Consider the following 21,580-nt stretch of genomic DNA (forward strand, 5'->3'; position numbering starts at 1 on the left):
TTTTTTTTTTTTTTTTTTTTTTTTGGCGACGCGGCATTCAATCGCTGTGGGACATTTTGGAGAGCTTCCGCCTGCTTCCCACCACAGATCACATTTATTCCGTTTACACAGAGGGTGTGTCTTACTTCTTTTTTTTTATTATTATTATTTTAAATAAATTATTACCGTTACACTGGGTCGCTTCAAAACTGCTTCCCAACTCGCACTGCTGATAAGGGAGGCCTGCGTGTCTCACGGCGGATCCCTGAACGTGTTTCAGCTTCTTTTTTCTTTTTTTTAAAAACGATTTTTATGTCGATGTCGAGCCCGCAGCAGCAAAGTTACTCCAGCTTGCTTGTGTCAACAGTGACCTGACACCGCCTTTAAAAATATTAGCGGTAAACTAAATGTCACAGTCAAAGTATTAAGTCTTGTTTTATATCAACAGCAGAGCAGCAGTGCTTTACATTCCATGAGGTCATTAAACACACCATTTTAATACCACTGAAACACTTCAAGTCCCCATTGGGACACCAGGAATATTACAGAGGAGGTATAATGTGCACATTATAGGCTTGTAAACACTCAGTGCAAATGCTATAATGTCAGTGCATGGCCTTTTACTGTTGCTGCATTATTTGTGAACTGTTATTTTTTATTTTTTTTTATTATAAAGCCACATAAAAGCACAGAAAATATGTAGAAAGCAGCGTTAAAGATTCAAGATGACTTTAATCTGTTTGAAGTAATTGTGGGAATCACCCATGATGTATATATATATATATATTTTGATCATATGATAAAAGCACAATGTATTGCCTTTTTTATTTATTTTTTTATTTTTTTAAGCTGTAGATGATATAACTACCAGAAAACTTTGTTCACATCTGGTGTATCTGATATAAAAAAAACAAAAAAAACATTTTTGGTTTGTTAATTTTGCAGTTAAATGAGATTGACAGTCAGACAAACTGACCAAAACCTGTCATCCATGTTGCATTTTATTTTATTTTTTTATTTGCATCATGTATTATTGATTCTTGGTGTCTGTGACTCGATACGATATCGGCAAGTAAAATATCACAATACTGCGCTTTATCGATTTTTATTTTGTAACCCCCCCTCATCCATAGTTTGCAGGTTTGCAGCTCGGCTCTGAGACAGAAGGGAGGAATGTAAAGCCATTGTTAGTCGGTCAATAAAGGTTGGAGGTATTGATTTAAAAAAAAAAAAAATTCTTCCCTCCTCTCTCAAACTTCTTCATGACAGCAGCTTTAATCTGCTGGTTTACAAGCTTGTCTTTTTTTTATTTATTTTTTTAAAGTTCACCATTAAACAGCTGATTTTACTGCACATTAATACGGTTCAATGGTTATATATCTGGTGTAAATGTGGGCGGTTATCGCTGTGCAACTCCACCACGAGTCTCTGGTGTTTTAAATTTAGAGCAATAACGTGTGTGGTAAGCCACTGCTACTAAAACAAATAAAAAAAAAAAAAATAGAGCGCTGTCTTCTGAGAATAGACTAAAACAGCAGCGGTAAGAAAAGCAAAAAAAAAAAAAAAAAAAAGGTTATTTATTTTTTCAAACAGGAAGCAGCCCTTCCTATCAGCTACAGAGGAGGGTGTGTCCTTTCCAGCTGTACTCCCCAAACGACTCCCTGTAATTTATTTTTATTTTTCTTCTTCTTCCGTGTCCTCCGATGATTTGGCACCGCGAGCGGCTGAAGCTCCGTTGCCAGGTTCAAGCCCACGCTTACAAGGACGGGAGTTTTGACAACTTTGTCCCATGTGGAAGCTTTTTTTTTTTTTTTTTTTCCTGCTACTTTTAAATAGCAAAATGTGTGGTTTTTAAAAAAAAACAAAAAAAACAACTTTACGCAGCTGCCGATCCCACAAGTGAAATAAAACACTTGTTATTTTTTGTTTTTTTGTTTTGTTTGCTACAGCCGGCTGAATAACAAGCGATGTGTCAAACTGATTCCCCAAAGTGACGCAATACTGACTGGAATCTGTTTATAAAAAACAAACAAACAAACAGGTTGTGAACTGATGACGGGGGAATTTTGTTCACTCGCAAATTTTCTGGCTGCGTTTCGGTATTTGGGTGGAAAATTAGCTCGTCCCCATATCGATCTGTTATTCCAGACCGCATTTATTATTATTATTATTTTTTTTTGTCTTTATACTTGTTTAGCGCTTTCTTAACGGGATGACTCGAGTTGGCTAGTTTTGATCGGGTTGAATGTTGGACCTACGTACCGACAAACGTCTGGTCAGATTTGTAGTTATTCATGAAGACGCGAAGTTCAGAGAAAATTTGAGGGCTTTTATTTATTTATTTTTTTTGCAATGTTTGCTAAAAAAAAAAAACACAAAAAAAAAAACACGCTTTTAGGTTTTTAATTTAAAATATTCAGCTCCAGTTTAAAGGCTATGCTGATATTTCATTTCTTTTATTTACCCTTATTTTTTTATAGTTTTGTCTTTATTTTTTTTTTCTACATTTAAATCATAATTTAGCATATTTTAGGTTAATTGATTTGGGCTACGTTTTAGGCTCATGCTTGTACTTAGACAACATTTAACATGTTATAATATTTAGCTTTAAAAGCCCGTATGACACAGTTTAGTTGCCCATATTTAGTCCAAAGAGACTTATTAATCTAGTAAATGCGTTCAAACTCCATAAGGGATGAGTGCCACTGAGACGTCGTCATAAATTGAGGTGCTTCTCGAGGCAAATAACCAACCGACTAAGCGTACAAAAAAAAAAAGAAGATGAAAAGAAGTAGCTGGCGGGTTTAGCGTGAGTAAATCTGTCCACTTTAACACCCAAATGACAAAACAGTTCTGTGCTGCTTTTTTTATTTTTTGCTCTAGAAGAAGCTCCAAAAATAGCATCATGGTGAGAAAAAAAAAATGTCTGCACCGGACCCAAACGAGACCACGGTGACGTTGATGAGCCCCTGTTGCGGTATTTTGATGTAACACAGAGTTCAAACTTCATTTAAACCCGGCGCGTCTCTCCGATTTAGCCGTTCTGTCCTGGTGTGTTTTAAAAAAAAAAAAAAAAAAAAAAATTTTTTTTAGCCGAGCACCTTGTTTAATGCGCCGACGTAAAAAAAAAAAAAAAGCTGGATTTTTAAGCTTTTCGGCACACGTTGCGAGCTCTGTGTGAAGCGGGTGTCAGACTCCCGGTGCACTTTTCATAAGCCCTCTCCGTCTGCTGCGGATACACACTCTCTCTCTCTGCCTCTGACACACACACACACACACACACACACACACACACACACACACACACACACACACACACACACACACACACACACACACACACACACACACACACACACACGTTCAACATGCCTCGGCTTGAATCGGCTCGTCCTTTCAGCCCTCCTCCTCCACATTTCCATCCCTTCTTCTTCTTCTTCTACACCTTTTCCTCCTCCTCCTCCTCCTCCTCCTCCTCCTCCTCCTCCTCCTTCCTCTGTCTCGGCTCCTGTCATGGAGGCTTTGGTGTTTCTGCAGTGCGGCGGCTCAGCGGGCCGAAGCAGATGGTGACGGCTCCGTTTAAACCCGAGTGCAGATCTCTGCCCCACTTTCTCAACTTGATAGTGACTTTTGTTTGTCCAAGAGTGTGTGTGTGTGTGTGTGTGTGTGTGTGTGTGTGTGTGTGTGTGTGTGTGTGTGTGTGTGTGTGTGTGTGTGTGTGTGACACACTGACAGGTCAGAGTTATGTTTCCTGTTTGCTCCTGCTGACTCTGAAGATTGGCTCCCTGGAAATGCCTTCTCTCTCTGTGACGGAAGTGGCTTAATAATAGAGCTTAAAAAAACAACAACCACAACCTTTCACACGAGGACCCCGGCCAACGTATTATTCAGATCAATCTAGGGTTGTTTTTTTAGTTTTTTTAAATATTATAATATTTTCCAGTTTCTGAAGGCTGAGTGTGGTAGAAGCAGATTTATTTTAATGCAAGTCGGAGCCGTGTTTGTTTAACCTTCGTGACGAGGACGCACCGAGTGCGCTGTATGCAAAGTGGGCCACCTGGCCGTGTTGGCAGGACTCACTGATAGGGCTGCTGACTGCTTTGTTTAATACAGCCGCGGCACAATTCAGGCTCTTTTAGTCGTTGTGCTCAGGCTGTATATTTTCTTTCTATTTGTGGAGTTTTATTTTGAAAATCCATTATCGGATCTGTCGTGTTTTTTTTTTTAAATTTCTAAGCAAACATGCCAAACTTTCAGCTTCCCAAAGTGCTCAGATTTGCTGCTTTTTTATGAGGAGAGTTAAAGAGGAGTGTGTTTACAGGTCCTGTGGAGAGCTGCTGCTTATGCGGGGAGGAAAATAAAAAGAAGAAAAAGTCCAGTGTAAAGCCGTGTTGCGGCTCCGCGGGGGAGCTGCGTTGAGTCCGGTAAACTCGGCAGAGGCTGAAAGCTACGAGTCTGAAAATGAACAAATATCTTGAGGATTTGGCGTTTTTGTATCGCAGGCGGATCGTCGTCTCTGCACGAGGCCCGAGGCCAGCGATAGCTCGCTGCTAGCGTCGTTGATAACGCCTAAATCCCATGCTGGATTTTCAGCGGTGGCGTTGCATTGTGGGCGATATCGGTAGCAGGTTTTTGAAGCGGGACGTCTCTGGTTCTGCTGCCTCGGTTTTATTAGCCGTGAGCCGATTTTTAGATATTCGTCGCACTGAATGGCTCAATTATGCAAAATCAACAAAAGCATTCGATCAAACATCAATACTTCGTTAGTTTTAGCCAACTTAAAATAAAAACTGTCTGCAGCCCATCTTCTACCTTGTTTACAAGTTTTTGAGAGAATATTTGATGATATATACTGTAATTTTCATAACTTTAGGGCTGCATGTACTGATCACTTTCCTCATCAAGTAGTCCCTTAGTTTATGAATTGATTATGTACTGTATATAATGTCACAATATGGAGAAGAAAAAAAACGAGGTGAGGCATGCATGAGCTGCAAATGTTCACATTTTACACACAAAGCACTAAAGATTATGTTTATTTTTCTCCTCTTGCTAAATGATTGATTAGTAAAAATGACGCCAACTAGTTGATTCAATCATTTCTGGACTTAAAAGTGCAGCGCAAGTTATTCCAGCTTCTTTTAAGACGCCGCAATACAAAACGGGGAACAGATAACGGGGCGGTTTAATGTCCTGTACCAAGATGTGTAATTTGAACACATAAACACGTCCGCAATGCTTCGAAACTCGATTGCAGTCAGAAAGAAACTTCAGAGTTTCAGATGAAATCCTTCCAGACAGAAAACAGTATCGAGGAAAAAAGAGGAAATGGAAGCGCAATGTGGCAAAACCAGGAAGGTCACGAGACCCCTGCTGAGCCAGCATAATGCCCGCTTCAAGTAAAAAAAAAAAAAAAAAAAAAAAAAATTGAAATAAAAGTCAGTCTGAGAGGAACTGGCCATCGATCGGCCGCGACCTCGCTACACCTGCTCGCTGCCGGGTTTCCCAGGAGAACTCGTGGGAGTTTTTCAACCCTCTGGAAGAAGGCCAGTGTTGCCTGAAGATGATAAATATTGCTTTTTTTTTTTTGGGTTGTCCTTTAACGCAGCTCTGTCTCTTCTGTGTTACTCTGAGTCCTCATTTCCTGTCTCTCTCTCTCTCTCTGTGAAGTGGCCTGGTTTTTTTTTCGTGCAGCGTGGAGAGAGAGAGGCCTGCCGGCTCTCGGCCTATACCAGCCAAACCCATTCATCCTTTTTAACCACCTGTCACCCCCCCACACCCACCCACCCCACCTCGCCCCGCCCTCCACCCCTTCAGCTGAGTGGATTTGGTTTGGTTCAGACTGTTTGGACTGATATCTGTGACAGTCTGCTTTGAACGTAGGAGTTTTTTTTGTTGTTGTTTTTTTTTTAGAAAATGAAGGTGTTTAATTTTTTTTTTTTTCTTACTGCCATCACTGCTCATAGTTGGATTCATTAAGTGTTTTATTCCTTTTAAAAACAAATTTGGCCGGCGTCAGCATTCGGGTTGTTTCTGGGCCGTAATGTGTGAATACGGTGACCCAGCAAACAGGAAATGACCCTCTCGAATCCTCTGGAAACTTGAATTCCCGTTTTGTTTATTTGTTTGTTTACCGGTTAAAGTGCGCATCGTTGTCTGCAGCACGGCGGCTTTCGGCCTGGATGAACCAAATTACCAAATCGCTCAATAAAGGTTAATGAGTTTCCCGCCGCGTGCAAACTTCTGCCTTTGTGTCTCTTCCTTGACATACTGAAGGAATTTTTAATAGCATGCTGGCAGTTCTTCAAGGTCGGGTGGACCTTATGGCCTTTTCAGTCAGCCTCCATCTGCCCTGGTGGAGGAGGAAGAGCAGGAGGAAGAGGAGGAGGAGTTATGAATTCACTTATCTCGTACTGCAGAGGTTTTCTTTTTAAATGCTTTGCTTGAGGAAGGCTTAAAGTTGTTTCGTCTGCTGGTTTTTCTTTATTCATCACACGTTCCACCGTCACTTTAAACCGTCTCGTGGGTTTTGCGTTTGGTTTTTCAGCGTCGCACAGTTTGCTAATTTTCAAGGTGCGTTTGATATATTTTCTTTTTCGCCTCCTCTGCCTCCCGTTCTGGGCACAAAGGGGTTTGATGACGAAGGTCGTGCAGAGTTCACGGCGAGGAAATATGGTTAATTAGTTTACGCATAACCTCTGGTCTTTTTAAATATTGAGGGGAAATTAAAGATGAAACATTTAGTGAACGCGTTGGTTGAGTTAATCAGCAGAAAATGAACCGTTTTGAGAATTGATGAAGTGTTGAGTCTTTTTTTTTTTTTTCTTTCTTTAAAGAAAAACTATACAAAAGTGGGTCGAGCTTCCCAAATGTGAATGTGGTGTTGTTTTTTTTAAATTTTTAAATTTTTATTAAATTGTTGTTAATCAAATACTAGTTGAGTTTCTGATTTTTTTTTTTTTTTTATCATGTAAAACATAATTTAAGAGATGTAACTTTGGACTCAAGGAAACTGTGATGCTGTTTTCTAACATTTCACAGACCAAACCATCAAACAGTAAAATGAGAAACTAACTTGCAGGTTAATTTATGATTTAAAAAAAAAAAAAATAAATAAAAAATAAGAATCATTGTTTGCAGCTCTAAAAGAAAGCAGGAAGTTGCAGCATCTGGAAAGTTTAAAGGAAAATTACACATTTGTCAGCTGGGGGTTTTTAATTCTATATTTTTGGTAGTTTTCATGAGGCTTTTTTTTTTACAGTGTACTTTTATTTTCGACTGATCCATAGTGACAGAAAGTCATCTCCTTGAGCACGGGTGTGGTGCTTATTTGTTGTTTAATAAAGTCAACAGTATAATAATAAAAAAAAAAACATTTCACAATAAAAGCCTTGTGAAGAAATAAAAGGGTTTTCTGTCTTCTGAAACACTGCACGGCTTTTTAATTCAAAACGGATACAGGACGCGTTTAGCTTTCATTAACAGTGTAATCGCAGTAACTTTAACGGGGCAAACGGTAGCGGATCAAAAACTAGGCTTTTCAATCAATCAATACATCTTAGATGTCAATACAGTGTTTTGTATTGGCTCTCCTGCAGGACGTACGCTTGTGGAGATGATTGGATCCTCAAGCACTTAAATTATAGAAGTGAATTTGAACGAACATGAAAAACGTCATTCCAGTGCGCTCGGGCGACACTTCGCCTTTTATAAGTTACATTAAACCGACATGAACTCTTGTCTGAAATCCCTGTTGGACTTTACCATCCATTTGTTTTGTAAGATATCATCAGTTTACCGAGGCATTAGGCACTAACGGCTTGTGCAACACCGACTCAGACGCCTCAACGTGTCTGTCTAGTGGCCTCGTAGTCGTCGGCTCGACCTTTTTTTAATTTTTTTTTTTTTTTTACAGCCAATCAGACGCTGCATATCAATACAACAATCCACACAGCGCCTCCAGTCTCACTCACTTTTTTTTTTTTTTGAGAAGAAGTTGTGAATTTGTCAGGAGGAACTTTTTTCTTTTCCTAACTTCACCAGTTTGCACAATTAAAAAAATAAATAAAAATAAAATAATAATTCCTTGGCAGTTCCCTTCCATTATGTTTGTTTTCTTGTTTTCCTCTGAGCTCATCCCCGACACGTGTGCAAAGCTCCTCTGGAGAGTTTGAAGATGTACGACGTGTTGCGGGATTCCAAACATTCCTGAAGTGTTTTTCTTTTTTTTTCTTTTCCCCGTCCCGAGCTCGTTTCCCCTGCGGGACAAGCGGGAGCACATAAACGCATGTACACGTGCAGAGTCTGACTGTACGGCGAGAATCACCGCGTGATGTTGTTTCAGTGGCAGATGTTCACACGTGTTTGAACGCTCGGTTGCAAAGCAAACGGATGTTGCCCGCTGCTGGAACTGAATATTTAGTTTATTTTGTTTGTCACGTTTCTAGCTTTTTATGGGACGGGTCGGTATCGATTCGTACGTTTCGTCTCGGCTCCCTCCGTCCTCTTGCGGTCGTGTCGGGAGGAAGACTCAATTTTCCCGACTTCCGCTCGGGGGGGGCTTTTTGAGGCGGATGGGCCGCTTCGACTCTTCTGACCCCCGAGCGGCTTCAACTCCTCTGGGAGGAAGTCTGAACCTTTCCTTCCTACCGTCTCGATGCAGCCAGCGGGTCCCCGACGGTGAATTACACAACAAGTAGCTCCTACCCAGGAATCTGATTGGTCAACGCGCTCAAACCAGCATGACAAACTGCTCATCACTCGAAAATATCACTCAGTATCGGCAATTATATTTCATATAACATGCAATATGATGTGTTTGCTTGTTATAGGCCATGTGTTGCCATGGAAACGGATATCGCGCTGAAGTTTTTACATTTCGGAGAGTGAATCGCGCCCCACGACACGAATACCTTTCGACTTCCACGTTTCATCCAGTTGGTAACTTGTTGAATCATCGCAAACTGCCGCTGAAGCAAACGCGCCGCCTCGTTTCTTGCTCGACTGGACGGACGAGTGAAGTATTTTCCCATTTCAGTGCCTCCACGAAGGCTCCCAGGAAACAAACGCCATTTCTGTCGACTGCCACTCCCTCATCGCTCCTGAAACGTTTCAGCCTGCTGCAGCTTTTTAAAGGGATTTTTCTGAAGAACTGTCAACTTTCCCCTCAAACACTGTCACACTCTTCCTGTTTTTTTTGTTTTTTTTGTCTTCTTCTTGCTCGGTTTGTTTGGTTATCTCGGCTCCCGGCTACGAGTTGCGACCCCGCATTCTTTCCGTACTCCCTCTTTAAACCCAGCTGAGGTGCTGACAGCTTGTCTACTACCGCTTTGGATGATCCGTACAGTCTCCTTCGCTATGTCGTTACTTCAGTGGGGAAATACGAGCTAAAGTGCCCCTGAAGGAGCGCCGGCGCTCACCGGAGTGATTTATTTTTTTAAATTTTTTTTAAATCTCTGTTTTCATTCTTTGGTTTAATAAAAAAAAAAAAAATGCATAAAACGTGTGCTGTGATCATGCACGCTTAAAGCTGTGGATGTAACGGAGAATTTACAAGCTGTGTGATTAACACGAGAGGGATAAAGATTGACCCCCCCTCCCCCTACCCACCACCATGTACACCAGGAAAGATCAGCTCCGGCCCTGTCGGTTCAGCCTTCTCAGTCTGACTTCATTGTAGTGGTTGTCACCGGGTCACGAGGGGAGAGGGGGAAAAAAAGAACTGAGCAGAGACTGTAAATAGTCTCCGGCACTCTAATTTTAAGGGCGGCGTTTTACAGCTTCAAGTTTAAAACCGTGAGTCAGCCCGCTCATCTCGTCTTGTGCGAGACAACATGTGGTTTTTGTCTGCTTTGTTTTTCGTCAGCTTTTATTTTGAAACTGCCCGTTTTTTTTTGTTGTTGTTGTTGTTTTTTGTCGAATTCCAAAGAAATGAACGTGAAAGCGAGCGTACGATAAACGCCGACACGTATGACGGTTGGATTGGACATCATTTTTAACATTTATGAATTGCAGGCGTTTTTGAGGACCGAACGGCATCTCGCGTTGCCTTTTTGGTGTCTTGAGCCCGGACGGCGTTGAATGGAAATGTCTGTGAAAGAAATGAAGACAGTTGATTTCTTTTTTTTTTTTTTTTTTTTTTTTTTAACTTCCTTTTACATCCACAGTTCAGCATTTGTTCGTCCGAAACCATCAACGCTGCTGTTTGTTTGTGCGCCTCGCAGCTGCATGAACAAAAACAAGTTAAATTTGCCGATCCACGCTTGCACTTTGCTTTGCAAATCACTGCAAGTAGTATATTTACATTTATTTAGTTTTTTTCTTCTTGATTTGGATCCAGCAGCAGAAGGACTATTATAATACTTCAACAAACAAACGTAGTCTCTGACTTGCAGCTTGATTTGTAGGCCGGCGGTTCTGCACAGGCGAGCGTGCGTTTGTTCATGTAATCCGTTTGTGAAATCTCACGTCCCTATACAGCAAAAAAAAAAAAAAAAAACAACAACAAAAAAACGGCATCCTCTTGCAATTTAGGGATTACCGTCATGGATATAAGGCGGGTTTTGTTTTGTTTGTTTGTTTTTCGTTGCTTCATCCGTTTTTCCTCCAGCTGTTACTGCGTCTCCCGCGGCGCATATTGCAGTGTCAGCATTAGGTGTCTGCGGGTGCACATGAGTGACTATCTAAACAGATGGCCTTATTTTTTTTATTTTTATTTTTTGCCCTACGTAGGATTTCGCTCCTCCTCCTTCCTTGAGGCTGTTATCGCTTGGTCACATCTGCTGCTCTGATTCCAGTAAAAAAAATTAAAATAAAAAGGAAAGCTGCCTCTAACGCCCCCCCCCCTCCGAGGCCCGACCGGCATGAAAGCCCTACCGGTCACAGGGGAGCTTTTTTTTTTTTTTTTTTCAGCCGTACGGATTGCTTCTTGGATTAAATGCAACGCTGGCACCGGGAATCAATAATGACAAAGCGCAGCGGCGTGGTCCTTTTCATTTACCCCATCTGCCCTCTCGTCGTTGTGCAGCCAAACGTTCCCCCCTCCTTTTTTTTTTTTTTTCTCCTCTTCTTCTTTCTGTTTTGCCCCCCCTAAGCACTCACCACTAGTAATCATCCCCTCAACCACTCGCTCGCCACCACCTACCTTCCTGCTATAAGGCAGCCTGTTATCAGGGCCCAGCGTCGTCGTCCCCCCCGTCCGCCCCCTCCCCCCGTCCAGGCAGCGCTCCTCTTTTGGACTTTCGGCTTTATGATCAAGAGGTGCTGACTCGGCGTGGCGCTCGGGCCATTTGAAGTTTTAAAGAACACGTCATTACCACAATTTGTCTGTCAACGATCAGCGTGTTGTCACTTCGAAATAATACGGTGCAGAGTGCAACGCGGCTCGGGTCGGTCAATTCTGAGAAGAAATCCTCCACAGCTCATGTTTTTTTTAAAAAATATTTTAAAGTATCCACGGGTTTTACATACGATAATTTCTCAATATAATTTCCAGCAAAAAGAAGAGGGAAAAACTTAAGAGGAATATAGTTTATACCTGTTGTCATTGTTTGTTTTTGTGTTTCGGTTGTTGTGGTAATTTCAACTTCACTTTTCGGAGGTTTCTGGAGCGTTTAGGTGTGGTGGAGGGTGGTGGTGTGCAGCCATTTGATTTAAGAAACCCCCCTCCCCCCCAAAAAAAAACAAAACTATGATTTTGGACTGTTGCTATCATTATAACAATGTTTATTTATAAATGCACCATCTGCCATGAAGATAATAATCACCGAACCATTGGTGTGACGAAGCTTAGAGCGAAGCTGGTTGCTTAGGTGATGTGAAAAAAAACACTGGTGTATTGACGGCATCATATAATATATCTAAATATATACATTTATTTAGTAGAAGCAACTCGTAGTTTTTGACACTAGTGTGAGCTTCTACTAAATGTCTTAAAAAAATAGTTTACGACACAAAAAGTTATGTTTATTACTAACTGGGTTTTTATATGTTGCAGCGCCGAAGGTTTGTAGCTGCGTCAAAACGTCCTCATGCGTTTGGTAAAGACCAAATATGATCATTCGAAATAGTCGCTTGCAAAAAAAAAGGAGGACTTTCTCAAAAATAACAAATTTGTTAATCGCCGTTATGGCTTTTGTCAGTCTTCTAATTGTAGTCAGCTGCTCCCACTATATTCTCAGAGCATCCAAATATGGGCGCCGCAGGACGCGTTACATCATCTCAAATCCCCAGAGGGACCGCGGTATTTGGGGAATGAGAGTCAGGGGGAGAAAAGGATGTCTTGTCCTGCTCTACTTTCCTGAATCCACCACAAATTATGTGATTTAAAAAAAAAAAAAAAAAAAAAGAAACAGCAACTAGGTTCCTCTCTTCTTTCTAAATTATTTTTAAATAACTTTTCTTCCCTCATCCCTTTTTTTTTTTTTTTTTTTTTTTTTTGTGTGTGTGTGTTTGTGCACATGCAGGCCCAGGACAAGAGGAAAGCTCTGGAGGAGACCAAAGCCTACACCACCCAGTCCCTGGCCAGCGTGGCCTACCAGATCAATGCCTTAGCCAACAATGTGCTGCAGCTGCTGGACATCCAGGCCTCGCAGCTGCGGCGCATGGAGTCCTCCATCAACCACATCTCTCAGGTCAGAAAATACACACACACACACACACACACACACACACACACACACACACACACACACACACACACACACACACACACACACACACACACACACACACACACCACAGACTGTACAGCTGTGCAGAATGGTGCTCCACATTTCCCACTTCTCTTCTCACTTTCACACAGACTCTGTTATTTCAAAGCTCAGTGTGAGGCCTTCTTTAGTATCCATGGTTTCTTTTTTATTGGTTTATCAGTCTTACCCAAGTTTTGGCTGGCCGTTGGTGTGTGTGTGTGTGTGTGTGTGTGTGTGTGTGTGTGTGTGTGTGTGTGTGTGTGTGTGTGTGTGTGTGTGTGTGTGTGTGTCTGAATGACTGCTGGTCTTTTATGCTCTTGGCTCCCGTCAGAGGACTTACAAACACGTTGTAAAACATTTACCACAGTCAGACTTAACAAATTAATTATTAGACTGCAAAGCAATCACTGAACAGTCTGGAAACACTTATGGATATGTTTTTCTTTCTCTTAGCTAGTAGTAATATATCATATTTTCTCACCTATGTCACTATTTGTGTTGTTTTTGTGTGTTTTTTTTTTTTGACAGGAATATGTCCACACAAATACTAAATTCTAAACTTTTTAGGTCTTCGACGTGACACTTATTGTAGCAGTTCTATAATAATTTGTAATATTTGGTTGGTGTGTAATTTCCGCATCAATTTATACGTTATTAAGATATACTCCTATACGGTGATAAAGGACCACAATGCCTACCCTACAATATGCTTACACCCTCTTCCTCTCTGCAGCATGAACCCTTTGCCATGTGCAGGTAAATCCAGCCGATCATCCAATGAAGGCATTAAGAGCTCAGACAAATCAAACAAAGCCGTGTGGCATCACGTAGATTAGAGCTGGACGGCATTCACCAAACACCAATAAACATAGGAGTGAGTCGAAAGGTGTAAGATGAGCGGTAAAAGATAAGGATGTGCAGAATTGAAGGAACAGTTTCTGTCTTTTCTTTTCCTCTGACACAGTTTTGCTGAGAGTGTCAGACATACTTTGAGGATACACTGAAGGGAGAGGGAGAGGGAGGGAGAGGGAGGGAGGGAGAGATAGAGAGAGGGAGGGAGAGAGAGAGAGAGAGGAGAGAGAGAGAGAAGGGAGGGAAGGAGAGGGAGAGAGGGAGAGAGAGAGAGAGAGAGAAAGAGAGAGGGAAGGAGAGAGAGAGAGGGAGGGGGAGAGAGAGAGAGAGGGGGAGGGAGAGAGAGGGAAAGAGAGAGGGAGGGAGAGAGAGGGAAAGAGAGAGGGAGAGAGAGAGAGGGAGGGAGGGGGAGAGAGAGAGAGAGAGGGGGAGAGAGAGAGAGAGGGAGGGAGGGATGGAGAGGGAGAGAGAGAGAGAGAAAGAGAGAGGGAAGGAGAGAGAGAGGGAGAGAGAGAGAGAGAGAGAGAGGGAAGGAGAGAGAGGAAGGAGAGGGAGAGAGGGAGGGAGAGAGAGGGAAGGAGAGAGAGAGGGAGGGAGGGGGAGAGAGAGAGAGGGAGGGAGAGATAGAGAGGGAAAGGGAGAGAGAGGAAGGAGAGGGAGAGAGGGAGGGAGGGAGGGATGGAGAGGGAGAGAGAGAGAGAAAGAGAGAGGGAAGGAGAGAGAGAGGGAGAGTGGGAAGGAGGGAGAGAGGGAGGGAAGGAGGGGGAGAGAGAGAGAGGGAAAGAGAGAGAGAGAGAGAGAGGAGGGAGGGGGAGGGAGAGAGAGAGGGAGAGAGAGAGAGAGGGAGGGAGAGAGAGAGAGAGAGAGAGAGGGAGGGAGAGAGAGGGAGAGGGAGAGAGAGATAGATGATGACAACAAGCAAAGAGAGGCTCCTTCAGGTTCTGAGTCAATATCCTGACAAAATGGCATTCAGCCGGTACCAAGGTCACCATGACTGCGCTGCCTGCCTCAGTCTCTATGACAACCCCCCCCCCCCCCCCCCCCCCCGAGCCACTTCGGAAAAAAGTCGGAAAGACCGCTTTTGGATCGGTAAAGAAAGAGGTGTAATAAACTCTCCGCTTAGTTTACATTGTTTGACTTTAGTCTCCGCTGTCTTCGGGAAATTCCTTCGCTATATTTGAGCCTCGGGCTCTTAGTGTACTTTGTGCGGCTCTGAATGGAGTCACATTATGTCAGCTGACAATCCACCGAGACGTTCTTTTAAGGCTTTCGAGTTTTGTTTCATCACGTCTGGGAAGGTGAAATTAAATCCAAAAGTTAAAAAAAAAAGAAGTTTACAAACTCATCTTCTCATTGAGAACATCTCCATCTCTGCCTCGTATGTTTTTTTTTTTTTTTTTTTTCTGGTGGGGGTTGGGGGGGGTCAGAGGTCTTAATGCGTCGGCCGTAATGAAGCGCGAGTCGTGTTTTAGTAAGAAGTGTGTGTGTTGTGTGTGTGTGTGTGTGTGTGGTGGGACACTGGCTGGCGTCGGGCCCACTTCCTCCGGTCAGGGCGTGTCTGCTCGGCGGCGACATCCCCTACGACTGGATTCCCCGCGGTTTTGTTATGTTTTCTATATCTGCGCTCGAAGGCGAGACCGACGTCGGCTGCGGTCGGTGTTGTATTTGCCCGAATAGGAAGTCGTGGGCCGGTCCGTCCGCGTTGTGACACCCCAGTTGGTTGTCAATCATCTTGACGGAAAAAACTGTTATGCATCTTCTCTTCTGTCCTGCGATTTAAAAAAAAAAAAAAAAAAAATAATTCAGAAATATGTCCACTCAAATGCTAAATCTCTCGTTTTCTGTCAATCATTCATCGCCACCGTTTATTTACGGTTTACTTTCCTGCGACATCACGCGTGTCCTGAAATGCAGGAAGATAATGATTGGTTAGTGATCATGTGTCGCTGCTGAGTCACAGCGAGCATTTATAACTCTGTAAACTAATCCGACACAGGAACTGTGTTGTTCCTCCCCGCGAAGGGGGCGAACAAACGAGACGCTGTTTGGCCAATTCGGCTCATTTGATTGTGATAACAGTCTATAAAACATAAGTGGGTTTTTTGTTTTTCCTGGAGTCAAATGTGACATCCTCAAATTTGCTCATTTTGTCCAACAAGCGAGGGGGGAAAAAAAGTGCGCAGATCTTCTCGTTTTAGAAGCTGGAAACCAGTTGGATAGATTGAATGCTCGTTGCTCGTTTTCTAATTCAATTTATGTCACTTTTTACTGCTCAATTAATCCTTTATCCTTAAACCACTGGTTTTCTATTCTCTCCTGCGACCAGTTCAGCCTGCGAGAGATGCAGATTAATCCGAGCAACTCCCAGGCTGAATTATAGCTAATCATTTTAGCACCGATCGAGATGCCACAACAAACTGTAACACCGGTGTTTGAGATGCAGCCTCTGCAAAAAAAATCTGAATCTTATGCTTTGTAATTAAAAACAGCGTTTCTCTCCATGTTGTGGGTGTAGTTTGCAGCCAGGGGTTGTGTATTAAAAAAAAAAAAAAAGATTCCAAATGTAGCTGCAGTTATACGGTCCGTTTAAAAAAAAAAAAAGTTGCCGCTTTGCCGACCAAAATGCTCGAGAGTGTGGTTCGGCTTCAGTAAACATTATAACGCAAGTAAAACGCAAACAGCTGCAGTGAAGATATTTCATGACTCAACGGTTTGCCCCCAAATACGCCGAACGTTATCGCTCGGGTACGGAAAAAAAAACACAAAAAAACAGACGAGCTTTCGTTTTGAAGTTTAAAAACTAATGATGTCTACAAATATGTTTTTCTTTCATGTGACTTCAGAGAGCAACCCCCGTCCCACCTCCGGGTTTATCCCCAGAGATTCACCTACGAGTGCACAAACTCCTCCGAGCCCTGAAGTGGGAAGATAACTAAGAGAGAGTGTCACTGAGCGGTGACGAGATTCGAGAGAAGCTGACAGTCACTATTTTCCAACATTTATTGAAATAGTTTTGCTCCAGTTGTTTTTGTTTTGATTATTCCTTTATTATAGAGAGTAATATTCGTTCCTATACCCGACAGCTTCACTGCTTATAGCCTAAATTCGCCGAGAGTGAAGCTGGTGCTCTTGGAAATATTTCTCCCCACGGTCGATATTCGGTTAGAACCGGATTCGAAAAGCAGAATGGAAATCGGTGAAATTGAAACGACGCCCGAACCGCGGATGTTTGTGCTGCCGGCTGCGTTTGTTTGCGCGACGCCTTCCCCGCTGCCGTTTTGCTATTCGCCCTCGTCGCCGAGGCGGAAGAGCCGAGCGGAGAACAGAGGAGCTCGCGGGACGTCCACCTTGTGCTGCGTGTGAAGTGGCTGCTAAAGAGGCTGCGAACAGGGAGAGCTTTGTCCGTCCGGCGGAAGAAAAAAAAAAAGGCCTGTGAGAAACCTCTCTGTGATACCCCGAATCGAGAGGGGAGACAAGGAGAGAGAGACAGAGTGTGTGTGTGTGTGTGTGTGTGTGTGTGTGTGTGTGTGTGTGTGTGTGTGTGTGTGTGTGTGTGTGTGTGTGTGAGATCTGAAGCGTTTTCCCCTCAAGTCTAATCTCGCCACATAATTAGGTTTCACGAAAATTGGACCCAGAGGCTTTGTTTCGCCAACTTGTCATCGTTGCCATGGCGATAAGCCCCAAAAAAACAACAACAACAACAACAACAAAAACGGTCCGAGGCAGGTGTCAGCGGCGGCGGCGAACTTTTTCCTCGAGTGTCAGACGAGGAAGATGAGGCGTAACGATGGAAGACCGGTCGTTTTATTTTAGGAGACGCTTCGGTTCGTGCTGGAAAAACAAACAAACTCCAAACTGAAACGGTGAGACGTTTCCGAGCGAGCCGAGGAAGACGAGCTGACGGAGGAAGACGAGCTGTCACCGGCAAAAATGGCTTGCAGGAAAAAAATAAAGGTGAACGTGATTTTTTTTTTTTTCTTTGTTGCTTTCTGGAGGTAAAATTACAACAGTGCCGTCACCATTCAGTCAATCCACAGAAACATCTACCCGCAGCCGGTCCGACTGTTAATTCATACTCCCAAGTGTTTCATTTGCAGCTTTGAGCTCTAAGCGAAGCCCCTCTCGCGTGTTTTTGTCAGGATGACACGCTTTGAAGGAAATGCCCCACGACGAAGAAACCCGTCTGCGGGAGGGTCATCGAAATCCCCTCAGCGTTCGGCGTTCCAGTATTCGCCCCGATCGGACCGGAGACGCGACCGCTTTCGCGGGATCGCGTCGACCGCTCGGTGTCGAGTAACGTTTGTCTGGAAGAGCGGCCGACCACGCGCTAATAAAACACCTTTTTTTTATTTTTTTTTGGTCGCTTCCTTGTTTCTTTGGATTGCGAAACGTGCATTTTACAACTCTCTCTTCAGCCGGCGCAGATGTACTCGCAGTGATGATGTCACTCGCTGGCAGTCGCGTTTTGGATCTGGCCCGTGCGCAGATTGAACCCGGTGACCACCACGGTGATGAAGCAGCGGCGGCGGCGGCGGCAGCAACAACAGGCAGAAAGCAGCTGACACAAACACATCCCACCGAGCACCCCCCGCCCCCGCCCCCGCCTCCTCCCCCCCCCCCTCCCGGTCGGCTCACCGAGCTGCTGTTACTACAGTGTTACACAATATTCTTATCTGATCACGAGTCAGCCACCCCGTTTGTGTATCAAAGTGGGTGATTGTGTGTGTGTGTGTGTGTGTGTGTGTGTGTGTGTGTGTGTGTGTGTGTGTGTGTGTGTGTGTGTGTGTGTGTGTGTGTGTGTGTGTTCAGGAGCTCGGCTCGGCTCACATTCCACAGTTTTGGTTGTTTTTCATTCCAGTCCGCATTCCTCGGGTGCACAGATACACTCTGCTGCTTCTGGGTGTGGGTGTGTGTGTGTGTGTGTGTGTGTGTGTGTGTGTGTGTGTGTGTGTGTGTGTGTGTGTGTGTGTGTGTGTGTGTGTAGTGCCGTGATAACAACACGCGCATATGCAGAAATGTTGCATCTGTGTGCTGCAGCGGTGACCTTTTGACCTCCTCGTCCAGGAAGAATGGCACTCGTCCAAACAGGAAATGAAACCTTATAGGTGTGTGTGTGTGTGTGTGTGTGTGTGTGTGTGTGTGTGTGTGTGTGTGTGTGTGTGTGTGTGTGTGTGTGTGTGTGTGTGTGTGTGTGTGCGGGTGATCCCCCTGCATGCTGTGTATTTCGGTGTCTCTCCTGGTGGTCTCTCCCTCTCGCCCCGGCTGTGAAATGCAGAGTTTTTCCTGTGTTTGTGTTTCTCACTGTTGGATATTGTTGGATATTTGCAGTTAGTGTTCATGCATCTTTTTTTTTTTTTCCTTTTTTTTTTTTTCCCAGTGGATTGTTGTGATTGTGTTTGTGGGGTCAGATTCTCTGTGTGGTCCGTTTGCCCTCTGGACGGTGGTTTTACACTGTAAAATGGAGTCGGCATTGGAAAGTTTGGGTTTAGAGTCATGTTTTTGGTCTCCTACAAGCATATTATTTTCATTAAACCTTAATCTGTTGAATATTTTTTCTATTAATTAGGAAGTGTTTTTTTTTGTAATAAATGTCCAAGGTAACAAACTCAAAGCAGGGAAGAAAAAAAAAACGTGTAAATGATTGTCCGTTTCATTTTTTCCTTCTTCTTCTTCTTCTTCTTAATCATTTCCACACTTGATTTGTGCGTCAATAAATCGTGAGGCTGCTGCTGCGTTCGCTTCCTGCAGCGTTTTCCGTGCTGGTGAAGGCGAAGCGTGATCCTGTGTGGACACGCGTCAGCCGGCAGCCAGTGACGGTGGGGAAACGACCGGTGACTGAGGTTGCCCAGTGAATCACCAGCACCAGCACCCCTCCCCCCCCCCCCCACCACCACCACCCTGCGGTTACCTCCTCTCCTGCTCTTCCTTCTCCATCCACCCCCCCTCCCTCCCTCCTCTTTCCACCCGACAACCCCTCACCCCCCACCTCCTCCCCCCTCCTCCTCCTCCCACCCCCGCAGCGTCGTCTAATCATTACACCTCTGCTGTGTCAAGAGGAATGCAGGGAATCATTTGGCAACGTCGTGTAAACAAGATTAGGAAATACCTCCGCAGCTGAGATTTGGAGGTTTCGCTGTCGTGGTCTGGCTGCGATTGTGGGATAACACGGAGGCTTTACTCTCGGCTTGTACGGGGAGGGGGGAGAGGGGGGGGACAACTTCAGGGCTCGAGACATGATGTCGTTTTGGCTGCAGCCCCGCCCCCCCCCCCCAAAAAAAAATGGAGATTGGTAAAAGTCGGCCGAGGCGCTTCCATATGTGCCGTGTCGGCAAACAAAGCGTTGACTTTGGCACGCTGGTCCCGACTCTTTGTAATAGGTTTTTATTTTGTTTTCCCCCTCCTGTTGCAAAACTGGTTTCACACCCAGTCCAGTCCTCACAACAAACCTCCTTCTCACGGAGGGATGTTTAACAAGAGGCTGCCAAAGTGAGAACTCCCATACCGGGGTGGGAGGCGGAGTGGGGGTGGGGGGGTGTCGGTTGACTGACCTCTCGTTTTAATGCCCGAAGCGCCGACACGCTCCGCGTTGCCCAGAAAAGCGGCCCCCTCTTTTTTTTTTTTTTTTTGTGGGACAGTTGATTGACTCCACAGACGACGGGGCTGGAAAGTGGGACGGCGCGCTCGCTGGGACGAGACCGGACGCGGCGAAGACAGTCCGGAGCTTTTCGGCACGTGATCAGAAGTTGAAACGGGTCAAATGTAGGACGGAGCGCTTCGAGGGGGTTTCGGCCTCCGATCACAAGATCGGCCCGAAGGGGGGGAGGGGGGTCACGAGATGAGTGGCGGCAAAGAAGGATTTGGAAACGGTAGAATTAGAATATTCCCTCCGACGGTTCGGTAATCTTTTGTTTCGTCTTGTGAAGTCATCGACTTTTCACAGAGTAAATTCAACAGAACGACGCCGCTCTCGTGTATCTGAAGCCGATAACATGTTGGCTTTGCTTTGGGGAAACAAATAGCCTGAAGTCGAAGTCTAAAAAAAATAAACAATTTGCCATCCCACAGGGGTTTGTGGGACTTAAAGGACCATTAATGGTAATACACACTCACCATTTGGCAAAATTATTGTTCAATTCAGAAACTATTTGATCTGATAATCGGCAAACCAGCATCTTAACAACTTTTGTTGCTACTTGACTGTTTCAAAGATTCAATGAGAGAGAGAAAAAAAAAAGCACAGGTTCAATTATCAAACCGCTTCAATATAATTCAGAAGGTATCCAGGAATCAATCTTTGGTTATACTTACGGCTCACCGACATATCACCAAGTTTTATTTGACTTTTGATGGTAAAACATTGTTCAAAGTCACAATCGAAACAGCTGCTTCCCTGAACAACGACACTTTGTTTTGCTTTAATTTGTCCAAACTGATTTCGAGCCCTTTGTGAGCCGAAGTTTCCACGTTCGACGGAAGAAACGTGTTCGCGACGTCCTCTCTGTTAAGAAGTGATTTTAGGAAATATCTGCAACACTTAAAGACTCGACGCACTTCGTCGTGAACACGAACGTCTGGAACGAACGGAGCGTCGCAAACTCGTCGCGATCGTTTTTTTGTCGAGTTTTCCCGGAAGAGCGACGTTTAAAATGTCGTGATCAATCCTCCATCCGCAGCGAGCCCCGAAAGTGTGGTTTTCAGAGCGAGTTGTCATCTCCTCGTGATCCCGCCAGACAAGGATGTCCAAATTCCTGGACGGCTGGTGGTGGGTGGGGGGGGGGGGGGGACGAGCTCGTATCTCCGCTCTCGGCCAGAAACCTCCCTTTATTTGACGCGTTCTTTTCATAATGGTGTCCGGTGTCTGATTTCTGATGTTTCTTGGCAGGGAGAAAGAAAAAAGAAAAAGCTTTGTGTCGTTTATGTTCTTGGCCAGCAAACCGTGGAAGTACTCCTTGTGTGTGTGTGTGTGTGTGTGTGTGTGTGTGTGTGTGTGTGTGTGTGTGTGTGTGTGTGTGGGCAGTATCTCCGAGGAACAAAGTGCCGATGAAACCCTTTTTTTT

At 44.3% G+C, this 21,580-nt stretch overlaps 1 protein-coding gene across 9 annotated transcripts in view; it reads left to right on the forward strand.

Moving 5' to 3' along the window:
• Nucleotides 1-21,580, forward strand: part of abi1a (abl-interactor 1a) — a 46,261-nt gene that overhangs the window by 474 nt on the left and 24,207 nt on the right. For all 9 annotated transcript variants that reach the window (XM_069696518.1, XM_069696513.1, XM_069696514.1 and 6 more), the window contains exon 2: nt 12,444-12,611. In XM_069696518.1, coding sequence (XP_069552619.1) covers nt 12,444-12,611 — 168 coding nt within the window. The remainder of the gene's footprint in view (nt 1-12,443; nt 12,612-21,580) is intronic.

The sequence above is a fragment of the Brachyistius frenatus genome, unplaced genomic scaffold, assembly GCF_029030835.1.
Source record: "Brachyistius frenatus isolate BFR_SWC_R1_liver_20210118 unplaced genomic scaffold, ASM2903083v1 Contig_21, whole genome shotgun sequence".
In the NCBI taxonomy this organism is placed as follows: domain Eukaryota; kingdom Metazoa; phylum Chordata; class Actinopteri; family Embiotocidae; genus Brachyistius; species Brachyistius frenatus.